The sequence below is a fragment of the Solenopsis invicta genome, chromosome 1, assembly GCF_016802725.1.
Source record: "Solenopsis invicta isolate M01_SB chromosome 1, UNIL_Sinv_3.0, whole genome shotgun sequence".
NCBI lineage: Eukaryota > Metazoa > Arthropoda > Insecta > Hymenoptera > Formicidae > Solenopsis > Solenopsis invicta.
In genome coordinates this window covers 9265800-9286172 of record NC_052664.1, presented here as the reverse complement: position 1 = coordinate 9286172, position 20373 = coordinate 9265800, and the positions used below count along the sequence as shown (strand labels likewise).

The following is a 20373-nucleotide window of genomic DNA, read 5'->3' as shown; positions in this document are numbered from 1 at the left end:
AAAAATTAGAACAAGTATTTGTTTCCAAATTACAACAAGCAACAATTTTCTTTAAAATCTCACTGAAGTGTGAGCTAGTGAGTCGTGGTGAGTCGGCCCGGTCAGCCGCAGTGGCGTCTAGATATAACACCTGAGGCTGCACTTGACTCACGAGAAGGTCTCCAGCGGCGCGGCCACCTAGCGGTGGTGCCAGCACTCACTTGTTTGCATGGAGTCTTATACACACGGCGGGACCGCATAGCGGCTGTGTACGCGCTCGCTTGTTTCGTCGTATGTTGTGACGGTTGGTGACCGAGCCGCAACATTATATACATACATATAATTAATGAACATTGTAAAATACCTAATTAATGATAGAATATATATAATCATATTTTTTAATAGAGTTGAAAAAAAAGTAAAATCTAAAGAAAAATTTGTTGGAAATTTAATATTTTAATTAACTTGAAAAACCTTTTACTGTGGTGTATAATAGTCTAATCAATATTAATGAATAAACTATTTCACAAAATAATGTACCGAGCAGTAAATATTAAATGACGTAAAAATGTATATTTTCTTAAAAACTTCTTAATATACTTTGAAATATTTATTGCCAAGTGAATAATAAATGTGTATTAACAAAACTTTTTGTAAACATTTTTTTTTAAATTCCTCATGATAAAAATTTTTAAAAATTAAAATCAATTTTGTGCTTCTGTAAAAATTATAAATGACAATAAGATAAATACAAAGGTTTTTCTGTAATTTTTTAATAAAATCATTATTGATCGAGTTGTAAAGCAGCAATTAAATTGATAGATTACATAGAAGAGCGTACATTATAGTTTATACATATATACAGTTTAAGGAATAAACTAAGTAAATATCTAAACTAATAATAAAGTTAATTAATTTTTTTTCTTAACATTTACTTTTATTCCACGAAAGGGCAAAGACATAATTATTTTATTTGTAAGTTGATTTCTTCTATAGGATACCGAAATTACCAAGAATATTAAGAATACTAAAAATATCGAAATTAATCAAAGAGATAGTGACGTTGCATTAATAAGACATAATAAAAACGTGGTTTGACATTAACTTGTTCTTTGAAATTAAATATTGCAACAATATATTGCAATGATATCATTGGAATATTTTAATGTTATTATCACTGTGTAATATCACAATAATATTTCTGTGATATTTCTGTGATATCAGTGGAATATTTCAATGTCATTATCACTGTGTAATATCACAGTAATATTTCTGTGATATTTCACAGTAATATGTAATATTTCTGTGATATTGCAATGATTCTGTGATATCACAGAAATATTACGTGCTATGTGGGGCTGCATAAGAAAGGAGACACGGAAAGAGTGGAAAATTATAGAGGAATCGCTTTGTTATACTCGGCTTACAAGGTATATGCACAAATTCTAAGAAGAAGAGTAGAAAAGGAGCTCGACCAAAAATGTATAATACCAGAGAGCCAAGCAGGTTTCAGAAAAGGAAGAGGAACAAATGGATAAAATATTCATATTGAGTCATGTTATTCAGAGAGAGAGAGAGAGAGAGAGAGAGAGAGAGAGAGGGGGAGAGAGAGAGAGAGATGAAAGCAAGGAAGGTCTTCGCCTTTTTCGTGGATCTAGGGCAGCGTTTGACAATGTTGATAGAGAAAAGTTATGGGACCTGATGGAAAAATAGAGGTTAAACGGAAATTTAATTGACAGACTAAAAGTAATTTATAAGGAAACAAAGGCAGTAATCAGGACAAAAGAAGGGCTATCGGAGGAAATCAAGACAAGAAAAGGAGTAAGGCAGGGGTGCATCCTGAGTCCGGTACTATTTAATATGTATATGGCGGATTTAGATAAGTATTTAGAGAATAGGGGGATAAGGGAAATAAAGTTAGGAAAAGAAAGAATATAGTCGTTAGCATACGCAGATGATGTAATCTTATTAGCTAAAAATGAAGAAGCGATGAAAGACATGATGGGCACTTTGAAGAGATTTTTAAAAGATAGAAGGTTAGAGTTGAACGAGGATAAATCGAAAATTATGATATTTAATAGCGAGGAAAGGGAGAAGAAAAGGAAATGGAAATGGGATAAGAGAGGAATAGAGGAGATACAAAATTTTAAATACCTAGGTTTTATGTTTAATAAAAAAGGAGATTACGGTAGTCACATAAAGAAACTAAAAAGGAAAGGTAGAATAGCAGCAAACTTAGTTTGGGGACTAGAGGAAAGAATATGCAAAAATAATTTTGTAAGAAGATGGAAATTATTCAAATATTTAGTAGAGAGCGTCATGGCATTTGGAGTAGAACTATGGGGATGAGAAGAAAGGAAAAAATTAGAAAAGATCTGGTTAGATTATATGAGATGAGTATTCAAACTTGATTTTTGTACACCACGTTATCTGTTAACAAGGGAACTAGGAATAAAGATAGAGTGGGGTATTAGAGCCAGGAAGTATGAAGAAAAGATAAAGAAAATGGGAGAAGAAAGATGGGTTAAGATATGTTGGGAAGAAAAAAGAAGAGAAAGATGGATATGGCTATATGGTAAAGAAAGAGAAAGGTATTATAACAGGAATGGCTGGGGGTTAACTGCGATAAATAATATGCCAAGGGAAGAAAGAAATTTAATAGAGAAAATTAGAGAAAAAGAAAAAAATGTGCAAAGACAGGTGGAAGATAGTAAAATAAAAAAGGCTAGATATAATAAAAGATATAAGGATTTCACCGGGGTGGGTAGTATACCAAAATATATAGAACAGGAAATCATAAGTGAGAGCATGAGTAGCGAGGGAATAAGAGCTTTAGTTAGATTAAGATGTGGTAATATGGAGAACGATAATAAATATTGGCTAGAAGGAAAAAGAAGATGCATTTTTTATAAGAAAAGGAAAGATAATATGGAACATTTTACTGAAGATTGTGTGGTGGCTACGGAATGGTTCGTAGGAATAGGAAATAATGTTAAGGAAAGAATAAGAGCAATGGAAAACGAAGATTTAGATGAAAGAAAAGAGAAGATTAATTAAGTTTTGAAGGGAAAAAGAGAAGTATAGAAAGAGCAATGAGGATGATGATGTAGGTTAGAGAGGCTAGTACATTATGCGTATATTTATATTTATATGTAGAAACTAGATGGAATATCAGAATGGGTACAGTTAGATAAGTGTAAACATGTAAACATATAAAATAATCACTGGTCCATTAGTTATAAGCTTTGTACATTTTGTAAAAAGATTTCTATTGATTTTATTGTTATTGTATTATTACTGTATTGTCTTGTTTTTTTTCTGTTGTTGTTTTATTTGGTCGGTAAGGGCTTATATTATATTATATTATAATTATAAAGTATTATAAGATGTAATTAACATAAGATAAACATGTAAAAATGTAAAGTTTGACCTATGAAAGTAGGTGGTAAGTTTAGATAAAGGGGAAGGAGAGTAGAGGGGAGATAGACGATTGACAGGGAGGTAGGGCAATGTATAGGTGAGACAGAGATATTAGGGGATAGTATGCGTGAGAGTGTGGAAGATGTGTGGTTAAGTATATTTGTAAACCAAGTCCCACTTCTTGGCTATAGCTGAAGTTGAAATAAATTAATTCAAAATTTATATTTTCAATATCAATATATAAAATATAAAAAATATAATTTCTTATGTTATTAATATAAAAATAAGTTATTCTGCACGATCAATCAATCTAGAGTCATTTAATTGAGTGATGGTTGAAATATCTGCAGTTTGTTGAAGCTTTTCTAAAGACGGAACAGAATGTAGTGTCATTTCCACTTTTTCCTTTTGCCTGTATTGATAAATCAATTTTATTATAAATAAAATTGCTAATGGTATTGGTGTCATCATTGCAGCGGACACAGGAACCACTGTAAAAAAAATTTTATTAGATTATTATGAGCGTGTACACCCAAGGACTTTGATTCTGTCCATGGGGAAATTTTCCAAACTAAGAAGTCACCACTTTCTACATACTCGCAGTTCATGATTAATGAAACGACTAGAGCTTATTGGTCGTTACGTTAATCATGAACTGTAAGGCCCGTATTCATAGTCGGAACTTATTCTTAAGATCACCTTAAGTTTAATCTTAAGGTGCCCTCTAGATTCATAGTCGAAAAACAAGGCAGGATTTAAGCAAATGCTCAAGGCTTATCTTGTTCAAGATGATCTTATTTGAGAATGTCTTAATGTGATTCATAAACACATCTAAGCATGTGCTTAAGGCTACCTTGTTAGTCATTAATTCATAGTCATTTAAGACTCTTATTTCACGCACACATTTATAAATAAGACGATCTTCGCAAAGACGTGTCCGAGGACGTATTAAGCAAGGCTTTTGAAGGTTAAGTGGTTTGCGTGCTCCGGTTATAGGCCTAGTTTACATCGAGCACTTGATACGCGTACTAACTCGTAACTTTCTATTAATTTATCTTACTGTCGACAATACGTGTATACATAATACATATATTTAATTATCTTGATTCATATTATACCAACTTAATATACTATTTTTTAAATTTATTGCCGAAATCAAAACAATTTAATAGAAAATTATTAGTTAGTACGCGTATCAAGTGCTCGGTGTAAACAAGGGCCTAGTTTACACCGAGCACTTGATACGCGTACTAACTCGTAACTGTCTATTAAATTATCTTACTTTCGACGATGCATGTATACATGATACATATATTTAATTATCTCGATTTATATTGTACCAGCTTAGTATATTATTCTTTAAATTTATTGCCGAAATTAAAATAATTTAATAGAAAATTACTAGTTAGTACGTGTATCAAGTACTCGGTGTAAACTAGGCCAAGGTCATACTTTTAATTGATCTGAAGTAAAATCTGTAGTGATAATAAAAAAGTTCTGCATTCTTAAGGCTGGTTTATAATTACTTAAAGTAGGTTTATAATAGCAGTAACCGTAAGAAATTGACCAATAGTTGATGTAAGATATTGACCATAATAGTTAATTTATAAGAAAATAATCGACGATTAACCAATTTCTTACGGTTACAGCTATTATAAACTTTAAGTGTAGTATTAAATTTTAAACTATTAATATCAATAATGACACATCAGAAAAAACTGTTCTGTATGTGATACATTGCATTACAACAATAAATTTATTTTTCAGAAGGACGGTGTGAACATAAGCAGATATATATATATATATATATATATATATATATATATATATATATATATATATATATTTATACAGCTCAGTTAGTCAGCTAGTCGCTGAATTGTCATCATCACCTTGGTTTATCTTGAGCGCCTACTCATGCAGAAATAATATCGGCTAACTAGAAACGAATTGTGCTGGAGACTTTATTGCCAATTTTATCAGGCAGTGTAAAATGTGGATCACTCGCAAAAACTGAGAGACATCACGGTGAAAGATGAATGTAAATATGCTTATCATAAGGATTTCTTTGTGCTCGAGCGAAATACTCTAGGCCATCCCTGGTATATTTGCAATATTTAATATTAATTAATAATACTTAACAATTACCTGCCGATTCCGTTAGCTCTTCAGTTCAAATGAAATTAAAATCATAGCTTAATAATATATAAGATAGTATTACAGTATACAAATATTACTTAAATGCAACGTTTCTATTGGAGAAGTCCTAGGGAATATTACGAAAATAGCCAAACGGCAAATAAGTACAATCTTAAGATCAACTTCGCCAAGTCGATGTCAACTCAAATAAGAATTACTTGAGCAAAATCTTCTTCGCGAAGGTCACCTTATTTGGCGACTATGAATTCTTATGACTTAAGACGATCTTGAGTGAATAAGATGGTCTTGGCCAAGACGATCTTAAGCGCTGCCTTGAGCTTGGACTATGAATACGGCCCTAAGTATGTAGACAGATAGCGTCTTCTTAGTTTGGAAAATTTCTCCATGGACAGAATCAAACCGTTTGTTTTCTGTTCCTGAACTCTCTAAATAAGTGTACACTTAAAATGAAATAGATTTTTTTTTAAAGTTAGCGAAAGCAAGAAAGAACGTTCCAGTGCAGTCTAGTGCAGGAATAGAAAACACGCCTAAAGTCCTTGGGTGCACACCCAGCATGTTTGATTCTGTCCATGGGGAAATTTTCTAAACTGAGAAGTCACTATCTTTCTACATACAGTTCATGATTAACGTAACAACACAGAACATATAGGGTGTTCGATAATGGTTGTGTCAACGTTTTAAGTCAGAGATGACTTACCAATATAAACTTGTAGTTTATTAAACGTTTTTTAGATGACAGCTGCTTTGGTCGAGCGCGCAAACGCAGGACTCGAACAGAACCGAGTGACACGTATAGGCGCCAGATGAAAATTTTTCTCAGATTCTTTTTGTATAATTTTTCAGACCATCCGTATTAAAATGTATTATCTCAATCAGAACAATCTTATTAGAAATTATGAAAAATCTGATTATCTAATATTTCTTCACACTTTTGCCAAAAATATGAAATAAAAAACCTTATAATTCCTCAGAATAATCGCACGTAAAATTATGTAAAATTCTTCAAATTGTCTAATATTTTTTTACATTTTTCCAACAAAAAATAAAAAAATGTATAACTTCTCAGAACAATTTCATAATTGTAAGAAATTTTTTATATTTTTCTCGAAAACATCCCTGGTTAAAGTTATTCTCATAATTTTTATACGAAGTGGAACATTTTTCGGAAATACTTAGAAATACTTAAAAAGTCTACATCTTCTCTTAGAACTTTTCATACTTGTGAATTCTAAAATATTCTGAGATTTCTCGTCTCACAATTTTTTAACAATACTTTTGTAACTTTTTAGATTTTATAATGTTTCAGAAAAAATTATACAGATGTTCTGAAAAATTATACAAAAAGAATCTGAGAAAAATTTTCACCTGGCGCCTGTACGTGTCATTCGGTCCTGCTCGAGCGCGTTCGCGCGCTCGACCGAAGCAGCTGTCATCTAAGGAGCGTTTAGTAAACTACAAGTTCATATCGCTAAGTCATCTCTGACGGTAAAACGTTGACACAATCATTATCAAACACCCTGTATACTATGAAAAATGAAAGCTCTGTACTTAACGGGCGGATCCCGATAGCACACCTCACAGCAGCCGATGCCTAGAGTCTTTCTGTTGGTTGAGTTAGATAAGTCAAGATGATTGGTTGGGCTGTCGCACCGTGCGCTATCGGATGCCGTCCGTACTTAACATGGGAAACAAAAAGCAAGACACTGCCATCTGGTGGTAAAGTATGAAATTAAATAAACTGTAAAAGGAGTTTTTTAGGAAAGAGAACAAAGAAGCTTATTTATGCAGGCAATAACCGTTAACTTATGCCGGAACCGGTAAAGTTTATTATTAGGATTTCAATTATGTTTACCAAGATCTCAATAAATAGTAGCCTTGAAATTCTAGTATTAAATTTTACCGAATTATGCATAAGTTATTTGTTATTGCCTGCATAAATCATCCGTTGATCTGCATTGGTGGAGAAACCCAAGGTGTGTAATAAGCACAGGGCTCCTGTAAGTGGAAGCGTTTAGCTAATAGTAAAAGAAAGAAAATGAGATGATTCTCACTGTCCTTGTCTAATGTTGTGCGCGCGCATCGAACTGAGTGGGGAGGTATGGTGTACTATTGAGGGGAAGTTTAGCCTCCAATATGGCGTTGTAGCATGAATTTATTAATCTATATAATTTTTATGCATTTATTTGAATTTCGAATAACTATTTGGTACCCTCTCTCATCTGGTTTTTAGAGACACCATTCGCAGAGGAAGTCTGCAACCAGATAAATAAAAAAGAAGAGAAATTTAATAAGTAAAGCGCTGTAATATACAGGGTGATTCAGAATAACCTTATGTCCTTGAAGAGACATATTCCTGAGATTATTCTAAAACAATTTTTTCTTTGGCAAAAATTTGTCCAAAGCTTAGTTTTTAAATTATAAAAAGAAATAATTATCCAATAACCGGGCGCATATAGCGGTGAGACAGGGCCGGTACAATTCACCGTTCAATATGGGCGATTACGTGAAGCGATCGCAATTATCAGCTAACAGCTCGAACACTGTTTTCCATCTTTCCCTCTCCCCTCTCTCTCCTGCTCTCAAAATTTCTATTCCATGCTCATTCTTATTTTTTTCTTATTTATTTAACAATTCATGCACTGACACTAAAATAATGCTAGAATTAAAAACAATATTTAATTATGTGACGTCTTTCTTTTAATAATTTTGTACAAGTAAAAAAATATTTTGTTTAAGTCAAAAATACCGTATTTAAAATGCGTGATTAAAAAATAAAAATGCAGAGTAAAAGAGAAAGGGAGAGAGACGAGTTCAATGAAATTTAAACGTTTATACTAACTTTATCATCCTGCACAACAATCAGCTTTATCTTCACAAAGACAGAATATTCATAAACTCAAGATTTTCCTCTTTTCTTCTTAGATCACATCACTTGTTACATTTACTGCAATCATTCTCTTGATCAAAAATTACTAACACATCATTTTATACAAATCACTATCGTCAATTACTGGGTGTTTTCCAACTACAACACAAGTCAACACTCCGTTTGTTTTCTGTTCCTGAACTCCCTGAATTAGTGTGCACTTAAAATGAAATAGATATATATTTGAAAGTTAGTGAAAGCAAGAAGAAACGTTCCAGTGCAGTCTAGTGCAGGAACAGAAAACAAGCCTACTGTGTAACACAGTGTCCATTAGTGTGAGTGAGACAACTAAAATTTTCTCTCTTACACTAATAGACACTGTGTTACACAGTGTCGACTTGTATCGAAGCTGGAAAACACCCACTATTAGTCACTACTAATTATGCGTCAAAATTACTAAAAAAAAAGAAACACGTATTACACGACAAACACACGATACGTGTTTACAACAAAAAGGTTAGGTTAGGTTATATCCTCTTTGCTTTACGAGCGAGCAGTCGACTAGTTTTATTGTTCGCGGTATCACTGCGTAATCAACGTTCTAAAAGTCAGAACGCGATAATTAAAAATTAAAAATACTGTTGCGCCTGTGACCATGAATTCGAAGATTTCACAGTTATTCCGGACGAGCCTCCAAACGTTGCACTCGCGGCGCGTTCACGGCTTACGTTTCTCGAGCAACTGTCTCTTGTCTTATATTAAACTCATTCTTTCGGCCGTCGAAAACCGAAATGACCTTGAAATCTTCGAGATCACATGCACGTATTTCATTTTTTGAGTAATTCTCACGCGTGATTAGTAATGACCTTAGAACATATAGTACTGAAAGGACCATAGCCCTATCAGCCCCGTGCATTTGATTGTCCGAGAGTAGATTGACAAGGATGGAGAGATGATGGTCCTAACTTGTAATGCGCATGCTCTATACAAATGCGTGCACGGTCGCCATCCAAGGCATCTAAGCTAACCTTTAATTGAGCTTTGTAAGTATTGAGTTGTATTGAGCAAGGTCCGTGGATTGGCGTTGGAGGGGAAGGAAGGTCGTTGCATAGCCGCCATTTTCGAGACAGCGAGTCAGTGTTAGTGTATGTACGTAGATAGTAAGGTACTACAGCTATTAGTTGTGTGAGTGAGCGAGTGTGCAGTAAAAGTATGGCCGCCGCCATTTTCGTTCCACATCGTTGAAGTGGATGCAACGACCTTCCTTCCCCTCCAACGCCAATCCACGGACCTTGGTATTGAGTTCAGGACGCGTAATCAAAAAACCCCTTTGGAAGAATTGAACACTATTCTACGAAATTGTGACAATAATGTATTGCTACATTTGCAAGGAACAAGATCGAGCGTCTACATATCACATGTAAGTTTAATTATTTACAAGATCTGTTTTTTAATCACAGAATAGAAATGATTAGATTGATTATTAAACAATATTTAAAGATTCGAATTCATCATACGAATAAGCAACTTTGCGAAAAAGATAATTATATCAGGCACAAATATACGAAACTTGTACTATTCGATAACCAATAAATAAATATACAAATTATTATTCACATTTGAATGCGTTTTTAATCAGTTAATATAAATTATTATTTGTCACTTGTTACTTCAATATTTTTTTTATCATAAATTAGTTTTTTATTGACCTTTATACATATACCGTTTTGTGCTATAATTCATTTGCCCGCGCTTCCCTGGTCATGCGCATTACAAACTAGTATCATCATCTATCTATCTCTGTCAATCTATTCGACGACACTTTCAAGAGACTATGCTCTTTCTAGTATTATATGTTCTAAGGTAGTGACTAATAGTAATTGACGATAGTGATTTGTATAAAGTGATGCGTTAGTATTTTTCAATCAAGAGAATGATTGAAGTGTATGTGACAAATGATGTAATTTAAGAAAAAAAAAATCTCGAGTTTAATATGGATATTTTGTCTTCATGAAGATAAAAGCTGATTGCTGTGCAGGATGATGAGTATACACGTTCAAATTTGATCGGACTTGTCTCTTTCTCTTTCTCTCTCACTCTGCATTTTTATTTTTCAATCATGCATTTTAAATATGGTATTTTTGACTAAAAAAATATTTTTTTACACGTACAGAATTATTTAAAGCAAAACGTCAAATAATTAAATATTGTTTTTCATTCTAGCATTATTTCAGTGTTAGTGTATAAATTGATAAATAAATAAGAAAAAAAATGAGAATGAGAATGGGATAGAGGCTTTGAAAGAGCGGGAGAGAGGGTGAGAAAAAGAGAGGAAGAAGGGAGGGAAAGCAGTGTTCTAGCTGTCAGCTTATCACTGCGATCGCCTTATGTAATTGCCCATATTAAACGGTGCGCCAGCCCTGCCTCACCGCTATACGCGCCCGGTTATTGGATAATTATTTCCTTTTATTATTTAAAAAAATACGCTTCGGAGAAGTTTTTACCAAAAGAAAAGTTGTTTTAGAATAACCTCAAGAATATGTCTCTTCAAAGACATAAGGTTATTCTGAATCACCCTGTAGAGAATAAAATGACAAAAAAGTGTATTATGTGCAAAAAGGAACCTATTCCGTTCGATACATCTCGAAGTTTTCACAAGTATGTTTATCAAATATTGATAAATTTATTGTTGGTCGAATGTTTCTTTCCTCAAATCTTCCCCATTTGACTGCGAAAATCAACAGCGCATGCGTGATTGAACAAGAATGGTGCGGATTATCTCGTTTCCTGTCTCTTTCTATTAGCTTACACATTCGTGGCTGGCTCTTCGCCTCTATAGTATACCGTTTGTTTTCTGTTCCTGAACACCCTGAATTAGTGTGCGCTTAAAATGAAATAGATATATATTTGATAGTTAGCAAAAGCAAGAAGGAACGTTCCAGTGCAATCTAGTGCAAGAATAGAAAATAAGCCTATAATCTCTTTGGAGAGACCAGTTCATCAATGCTACCACATAAAAATCAAGTGAGCAGAGCTCACTATTACCAACTTACATCAAGGCATTTTCTGATTGGTCATTTCAACTCCCACTTTCAAGTGGACCCCACTTTTTCCTTGTTATCGGAAACCACGATATTAATTTCATCCCGTACATAATGACCAATAAGCTCTAGTATAGAACTTATAGTATATGGAACAGAAGTAGCCTATCTCCGCAATGAGTGATAACTGAGGGCAATATCTAAAGAACGGAGATATATCTCTGTCCTGTGCGTGTACAATTCGCGCAATAAATGCCTTCCAATACTGTTTTGATATTACATGTTACCTTCTAGGTCGTTTTCACGTTCGTGGCTATAATCGGACTCATCGACATACAGAATGAACTGCTGAGAGTCCGTTTGGGGCCACATACAAGTTCGGACGTGTTCGCCCGTTACTCATATTTTTGTACCCGTCGATTGCATCACAATCGGCAACGTAGTTGTTCTCGTGCACAGACTTTGCCTTCTTAATGCCCTCTGAATTTTGGTATTTGATATTTGTCGAACACATCATTCGCGAAGGATGGCCGTAACGTTCCCGGTTCTGTGGCGTGGGAACGGGTGCCAATAACCATAAGAAGAAGAAGAATGAACTGCTGATGACCGTAGTGGGAATAAAAAAACAGATAGGGTGAGAGACAAACAATACTATTGTTCGTTTTGTCTTTCGGGAGCTGCTAGGAGTCTCGCTCCAAACAAACCCAGCGACTTAATAGTGTTCTTTTAGACGGAAGTGATATAGAGGCCAATCGGGGTAAAAACTTAGTTCTGTTTTATTACCTGCCGTTAGAGCAGTTGAAAACCATTCAGATCCACTCAGAGTTTCCCTGTAGTCCACCGCAAAACGACAGTTCAAGGGTGTTTTTCAGCTATGACACAAGTCGACACTGTGTAACACAGTGTCCATTAGTGTAAGAAAGAAAATTTTAGTTGTCTTACTCATACTAATGGACACTGTGTTACACAGTGTCGATTTGTGTCGTAGCTGGAAAACACCCCAAGTCGGTTCCATTCAGATTATACAATAAACAAACGCGTGTTTTGAAATATATAAACGTTTATTGCCGTGGCAAAAATGATAGCGTAAAGCAAGCGGGAGTGTAAATTGGGGCATCAAAACACAAATAAAGCGTGTGAAAAGTGCAGGGTTGGGTTAATACATTTTTTAAACTAAATTAAATTAAAGTTAATGATTTATATATAAAATTAATTTAGTTAGCGTTAAAAGTTACATAAACAAAAAACTAACTAGTTAAAAGTTACGTTAAAAGTAAATTAACTTAAATTAAATTAAAAATTAATTTGAAAAAACATTCATATTATAAAAAACAAAATCATAATTTGTATAATAAATTTAAAAATAATTAGTTAAAATTAAAAATTAAATCATTAAATCATTAATTTCTAATCCTATAATTTTAAAAGAATTATAACTCTGAGACTTTATAACATTTCATCAAAAATTATAAAACAAAAAATCATTAGAAAAATTTTAGGATATTTTATAATTAGTATATATGAAAAATTCTGAGAAAAGATAAACTTTCTAGTATTTTTAAAGTGTTCTAATTTGTATAAAAAGTTTAAGAAAGTTATACAATTATACAAATATTCTAAAAAATTATATAAAAAATTCTGAAAAAAATTTTTACGGGGATTATATTCAGTCAGATTAAGTTATACTATCGTGTTCTTTTTATAGTCGTCCGAATGGATCTGAGTTCACTTCAGAGTCGTTCAGAGCAATATCAGTAGTCCACTTCCTGTTCTACAATCCATTTCCGGAATTCCTCTATCTTAACCCAAACATATCCAGGTCTATTCGGATCTGCTCTGAACTAGACAGGACAGACAAAACAAATAATACTAATATGGGCCTAGCTTACACCGAGCACTTAATACGCGTACTAACTCGTAATTTTCTATTAAATTATCTTATTTTCGACGATGCGTGTATATATAATACGTATATTTAATTATCTCGATTCATATTAAACCAGCTTAGTATATTATTCTTTAAATTCATCGCCGAAATTAAGATAATTAAATAGAAAATTACTAGTTAGTACGTGTATCAAGTGCTCGGTGTAAACTAGGCCATGAAGTAGAGCTCTATATTGTAAGAGTAACGCAATCCTATTGGCCTAGTTTACACCGAGCACTTAATACGCGTACTAACTCGTAATTTTTTATTAAATTATCTTATTTTCGACGATGCGTGTATATATGATAAGTAATATTTAATTATCTCGATTTATATTATACCAGCTTAGTATGTCCTAGTTTACATCAAGCACTTGATACGCGTACTAACTAGTAATTTTCTATTAAATTATCTTAATTTCGGAAATAAATTTAAAAAATAGTATATTAAGTTGGTACAATATGAATCGAGATAATTAAATATATGTATTATGTATACGCGCATTGTCGAAAGTAAGATAAATTAATAGAAAGTTACGAGTTAGTACGCGTATCAAGTGCTCGGTGTAAACTAGGCCTATATTATTCTTTAAATTCATTGCCGAAATTAAGATAATTTAATAGAAAATTACTAGTTAGTACGTGTATTAAGTGCTCGGTGTAAACTAAGCCATATTTAATTATCTCGATTCATATTGTACCAGGTTAATATAATATTCTTTAAATTTATTGCCAAAATTAAGATAATTTAATAAAAAATTACTAGTTAGTTTGTGTATCAAGTGGACGGGATCCGATAGGGCACGGTGCAATAGCCCACCAACCAATCATCTTGACTTATCTAACCCAACCAACGGAAAAACTCTAGGCGTCGGCCGCTGTGCGTAATAGTGGGTGCTTTCCAACAAGAAACACAGGCGACACTGTGTAACACAGTGTCTACATTGGTGCTTTCCAACTATGACACAGAGAGACACAGAGCGACACTGCAAAACACAGCTCAATCTTAAGTTTGGCCGTGTCAGCCATCAATAGTGCCAACACATCGGGCAAATAAATTATTTTTTCAAGTGTGGTACTGGTACATTTTAGTCATGTTCAGTTATGTTTTGTTGCCTTAACATACAAAATTAAAATTATAGTTTGAACTTCTCGTTTCTTTACATACTACATTTTTAAATTAGCACAATGGACTTATATTTTTACTAAAAATGTTTCGTGTTCAAAAATAACGTACCAGACCCAGAATTCTTAGATGGTAATTAATATTCATTATTTTTATTTAAAGAATTGTAAGCCTAAGAAACAATGCATTCGTTGATTATTCATTATTCATGCGTATTTCATCGGATTAATTTGCATGTTTATTCTTTTGTCGGCAAGAAGTTATTCCTACGTTGGATAATGTAAAATTCCTTCTTTAACGGGTCTGGATTTTCTACGGATAGATTTCTGATTCAATTCGAATCTGTGTTTTTTACTAAGTCAGTCTTTTACGCACTCTAGTGACCGTGTTTGGTAACTTATATGTTCCAATTAGACTACACAACTGTGTTACACTGTGTCTCTCTATGTGACACTGTGTCACACTGTAGCACTCTTGTTGGAAAGCACCCAGTGTGTTATCGGTCTCGTGCGCTATCAGGATCTGCTCGTATCAAGTACTCGGTGTAAACTAAGCCATAAAGCTCTAATACGAAGAACGTTCGTTCTCTGTTTACTAAGTCTGATTGATTGCTGGGGCCTCAATGGTTGTCCTCACTTTTGCGCTCATATTCCTGTTCCATGTGTGTACTGTAAGTTTTATAAGAACTCACAGAACATATATTTTGTGAGCTCTGGTCATTACATTCATCATCAACTACGAGTATGTAGAAAGATGGCGACTTTTCAGTTTGGAAAATTTTTTGAAGGACAGAATTAATTACCGTGGGTGTATATTTGTATAGACTCACCAGTAGTTAGATCGTCAGCGGGTGGTTTCAATGTAAATCGTAACAAAAAAATAGCTACACCTGTGTTCTGAATACCAGTTTCAATGGCAATCGCCCGTATATCAGGTTGAGACTGTTTACAAATATATGCTACTACGAAACCAAATGTAAAGCCCAACCAAGGTAAGCCTATTCCTGCGATTATGATCTAAGATAAAAAATAAAATTACATTTTTATGTCTTTATCATAAATTAATACAAAAGATATGGACTTACCTCCCATGAAAACAGTTTGAACAAATATAGATTAGTTGTGATAGCAAATATAATGATGAATAAAATTAAGACTACAGAGCAAGGCTTCATTATTCGGACTAATATCTTTGATACCCTTGGAAGTTTTTTTTTAATTAAAAATCCTATGGCTAGTGGAATTATGAGACCAACTACAAAAGTGCCTATATGACGATAGGGAACTGCGATTTTTCCCTGTGCAAAAATATATCTACCCAATGTAAAGACCCAAAATGGCATCATTCCTAAAAGATTAATTAATTTTTTATGGAATAAAGAAATTATACACCAAAAACAAAAAAATTTTGGTAAAAGTAACTTTGTATAAAATAAATGTTTCATATAGTTTTTAACACGCTAAATTCTAATATATAAAAAATTTATTATGTCAGGTTTTTGAGAAAAATAAGTTTAAAGCTCCCAAAAAACAAGTTTCTAAAAAATCTGACGTTACAGAACATTTTCACTTATAAAATTAAAATCAGTGCGTTAAAAATTCTAAGAATCTATTCTAATTAGAGTTTCTTGACCAAAAGTTTTTTTGTTGACCAGTGTCATTTTTACATTACTTACCAAATGCAGCAATGGTACATATAGTGGTCATTGTAATTGAAAGATTTAGATTACCATCAAGTAATAGTGTCCACATATTGGAAGCGCCACCGCTTGGACTTATCCCTGTGAAGAACATGCCTATTTGCAGTTCAGGACGATCAGGAAATAAAAGATATCCAATGAGAAAACTTAACTGAAAATAATATAAAATCAGGATCACGAAAAGTCTAATTGACAAACAGTATGCAAAGTACGGATCAATACCAATATAGGGTAAGACCATTTTGAACTCTTAACATATATATATATATATATATATATATATATATATATTATATATACAGGGTAATTCAGAACAACCCATGTGTCCCTGTAAAGACGTGTTCTTGGATAAATTCTGAGACGATTTTTCCTGTACGAAAATTTTGTCCGGCGCTTACTTTTTGAATAATAAGAGGATAAAGTTAGCAAATCACGGGCCGTGTACACATGGTAGACAAAGGCGGCGCAACTCACCGTCTGATACGGATAAGCGCCCGCGTCGGACGGTGAGTTGCGCCACCTTTGTCTACCATGTGTACACGGCCCGTGATTTGCTAACTTTATCCTCTTATTATTCAAAAAGTAAGCGTCGGACAAAATTTTCGTACAGGAAAAATCGTCTCAGAATTTATCCAAGAACACGTCTTTACAGGGACACTTGGGTCGTTCTGAATCACCCTGTATATATTTACAGGGTGATTTAGATTAACCTTATGTCCTTGAAAAGACATATTCTTGAGGCTATTCTGAAACAACTTTTCCTTTGGCAAAAAATTGTCCAAAGCATAGTTTTTAAATAATAAAAGGAAATAGTTATCCAATAACCGGGCACGTATAGCAGTGAGGCAGGGCCAGCGCAACTCACCGTTCGATACGGGCGATTTCGTGAGGCGATCGCAGTGAAGGCGCACCTGGCGCACCGAGTCGGCCTAGGTCGACCGGGTCCGGGGGGCTTCGGAAGTATGCTGCACGCATTCCCGGAGCCCCTCAGTCATGGATCAGGGCAGGACACCCGGAGGGGTTTTAGTGGGTAGGACCCCGTCGACACGTCGTCGGCGGGGGAGAGGCCCACATAACCACCAGGCCTTCCCCGCGGCCTGGGGTATGCGGTAACGCATTTCCCCTTCGTTACAAAAAAAGGGGCAATCGCAGTGATAAGCTAACAGCTAGAACACTACTTTTCCTCCCTTCCCCCCTCTCTCTCTCCCGCTCTTTTAAAGCCTCTATCCCATTCTCATTCTTATTTATTTATCAATTTATACACTAACACTAAAATAATGCTAGAATTAAAAACAATATTTAATTATTTGACGTCTTGTTTTTAATAATTCTGTACATGTACCAGGTGTATGCATAAGTTTCTTCCGGTTTCACTAAGAGATGGCGCCAGCAAAAAGTACGCAGCGTATTAATGTGACACATACGTTATTTTGTTTGTCTGACATAGAACTACAAACACACACAAGTTCAGTCCGCCAAAAACTAGCGTCTTTGTTCAGTGATCATGTCGAGTTTTGTGCCTGAAAAACAACATTTGCTGCACGCATTGCTTTTTTTATTTAATCAAAAAAAAAGGCTGTTGAAAGTCATCGTTTGCTGGTAGAAACATATGGTGAACACGTTCCATCGATTAGAACATGTGAGACATGGTTTCGACAATTTAAAAGTGGTGATTTGAATGTGAAAGACAGTGAGCGCTCTAGTAGACCACAAAAATGCGAAGACGAGCAATTGCAGGAATTATTGGTTGATGACTCAACTCAAACTCAACGGCAATTAGCAAAAGCATTACATGTATCACAAGAAACAATTAGCAGACGTTTATGAGCAATGGGAAAGATCAATAAACTCGGTAAATGGGTCCCACACAATTTGAATGAACGTCAAATAGAAAATCGCAAATGTGTCTGGTGGGACCAGAACGGTATTGTGTATTATGAACTCTTGAAGCCCGGCGAAACCGTTAATACACAACGCTATCGCCAACAAATGATTAATTTAAACCACGCATTAATCGAAAGACGACCGGAATGGGCCAGAAGACATGGCAAAGTGATTTTGTTACACGACAATGCGCCGTCTCACACAGCAAAACCAGTGAAAGACACCTTAAAATCTCTTGGATGGGACATCCTTCCGCACTCGCCGTACTTGTGGCTACTACGTTGTGGTGGCCAATCACTGGCGTATTCCGACTGGCGGGAAATAGAGAGTTATAATGAATGTTTAAGCAGCTAGACTTTACATAAAATAGTTTGCTTTATTAAAATCGCCAAGACAAATAAACCCCACGAGTACGTGGACGTGATCGCGTGCTTACAGCTCGAGCCTCAATGGCTATGATTCGAGGTTAGCTCTCGGAAACTTATATATTTGATCGAAAAATACTAACGCATTACTTTATACAAATCACTATCGTCAATTACTATTAGTCACTACTAATCACGTGTAAGAATTATTCAAAAAATGAAATACGTGCATGTGACCGTGATCTCGAAGATTTCAAGGTCATTCCGGTTTTTGACGGCCAAAAGAATGAGTTTGATATGAGACAAGAGACAGTCGCTCGAAAAACGTGAGCCGTGAACGTGCCGCAAGTGCAACGTTTTGGCTCGTCCGGGATGACCGTGAAATCTTCGAGTTCATGGTCACAAGCGCAACAATATTTTTAATTTTTAATTATCGCCTTCTGACTTTTAGAACGTTGATTACACAGTGATATCGCGGATAATAAAACGAGTCGACTGCTCGCTCGTAAAGCAAAGAGGATATAACCTAACCTCTTTGTAAACACGTATCATGTGTTTGTCATGTAAACACGTGTTCCTTTTTTTTGAGTAATTCTTACGCGTAATTAGTAGTGACTAATAGTGATTGATGAGGGGTGCGCACGATTGGACACCGCACGATTGGACACCACCACTCACAGCGGCCGATGCCTAGAGTTTTTCCGTTGGTTTGGTTAGATAAGTCAAGATGATTGGTTGGTGTCCAATCGTGTTGTGTCCAAAAGAGTGTCACCCGATTGATGATAGTAATTTGTATAAAGTGATGCGTTAGTAATTTTCGGTCAAAAAAATGATTACAGTGAATGTGACAAATGATGTAATTTAAGATAAAAAGAAGAAAATCTTAAGTCTAATATGGATATTCTGTCTTTGTAAAGATAAAACTGATTGCTGTGCAAGATGATAAGTAAGTATACACGTTCAAATTTGATTAAACTTGTCTCTCTCTCTTTCTTTTTTATTCTGCATTTTTATTTTTTAATCACGCATTTTAAATATGCTATTTTTGACTTAAAAAAACATTTTTTTACTCGTACAAAATTATTAAAAAAAAGATGTCAAATAATTAAAAATCGTTTTTAATTCTAGCATTATTTTAGTGTCAGTGCATGAATTGATAAATAAAAAAAAAAATTGATAATGAGAATGGGATAGAGGTTTTGAGAGAGCGGGACAGAGCGGTAGAGCGGGAGATGGAATGAGAGCGGGAGAAGGGGAGAGAGAAGGGAGGGGGGAGGGAGAGAGGAAGACAGGGATAGAGGAGGGAGGGGGTGGGGAGAAGGGGAGGGAGAGAGAGATTGATTGATTGAGCTTTATTTAGCTTTCATAGCTATTTCTTGTACACAATATTATATTATATATACATTAACTATATTAGTATTAACTGATATATATTTTTTCAACAGCCTCTTAAACGCTACTAATTTTCTACATTGCTTAATCACAATGGGTAACGAATTATACATTTTTATACCTTCATGAAAAAGGCTTTTTTGAGCACTTCTAGTTCTACGGAAAGTTACTACTAAGTTTCCTGTTTGCCTAACGCATTCTTCTTCCACTATCTCTATTTTATTGTTTAACGCCTCCGAAGCTATGCCATTTAACATTTTAAAGATAAATACATTAACGTTATAACATAGCCGTTGCCTTACAGACATGAACTGTAAGGCGTGTAGCACGTGTTCAATTTTGGTATATCTATTGCACTGTAAAATTACTCTCATGGCATGGTTTTGAGGTATCTGAATTTTATTCAATTGCGTTTCACCCATCCCAACTAATAGAGTGGCACAGTACTCATAATGAGGTGCTATGATGGACTTGTACACAATACATCTAGTATATGCTAATACAAAGTTACCTTT

The 20373-nt window shown here is 34.5% G+C and overlaps 1 protein-coding gene across 10 annotated transcripts in view; it reads right to left on the bottom strand.

Moving 5' to 3' along the window:
* Positions 1 to 3453: 3453 nt before the first annotated feature.
* LOC105205668 (ileal sodium/bile acid cotransporter) overlaps positions 3454 to 20373 on the bottom strand; it is a 36874-nt gene continuing 19954 nt past the window's right edge. For 8 of the 10 annotated variants that reach the window (XM_039446157.1, XM_039446161.1, XM_039446170.1 and 5 more), the window contains 4 exons: positions 16194 to 16368; positions 15603 to 15865; positions 15348 to 15534; positions 3688 to 3890 (listed from right to left, as the gene is read on the bottom strand). In XM_039446157.1, coding sequence (XP_039302091.1) covers positions 3688 to 3890; positions 15348 to 15534; positions 15603 to 15865; positions 16194 to 16368 — 828 coding nt within the window. Of the gene's footprint in view, positions 3891 to 13056; positions 13308 to 15347; positions 15535 to 15602; positions 15866 to 16193; positions 16369 to 20373 lie in introns of those variants that run through there. The other 2 variants (XM_039446150.1, XM_039446176.1) reach the window with 2 other exon arrangements.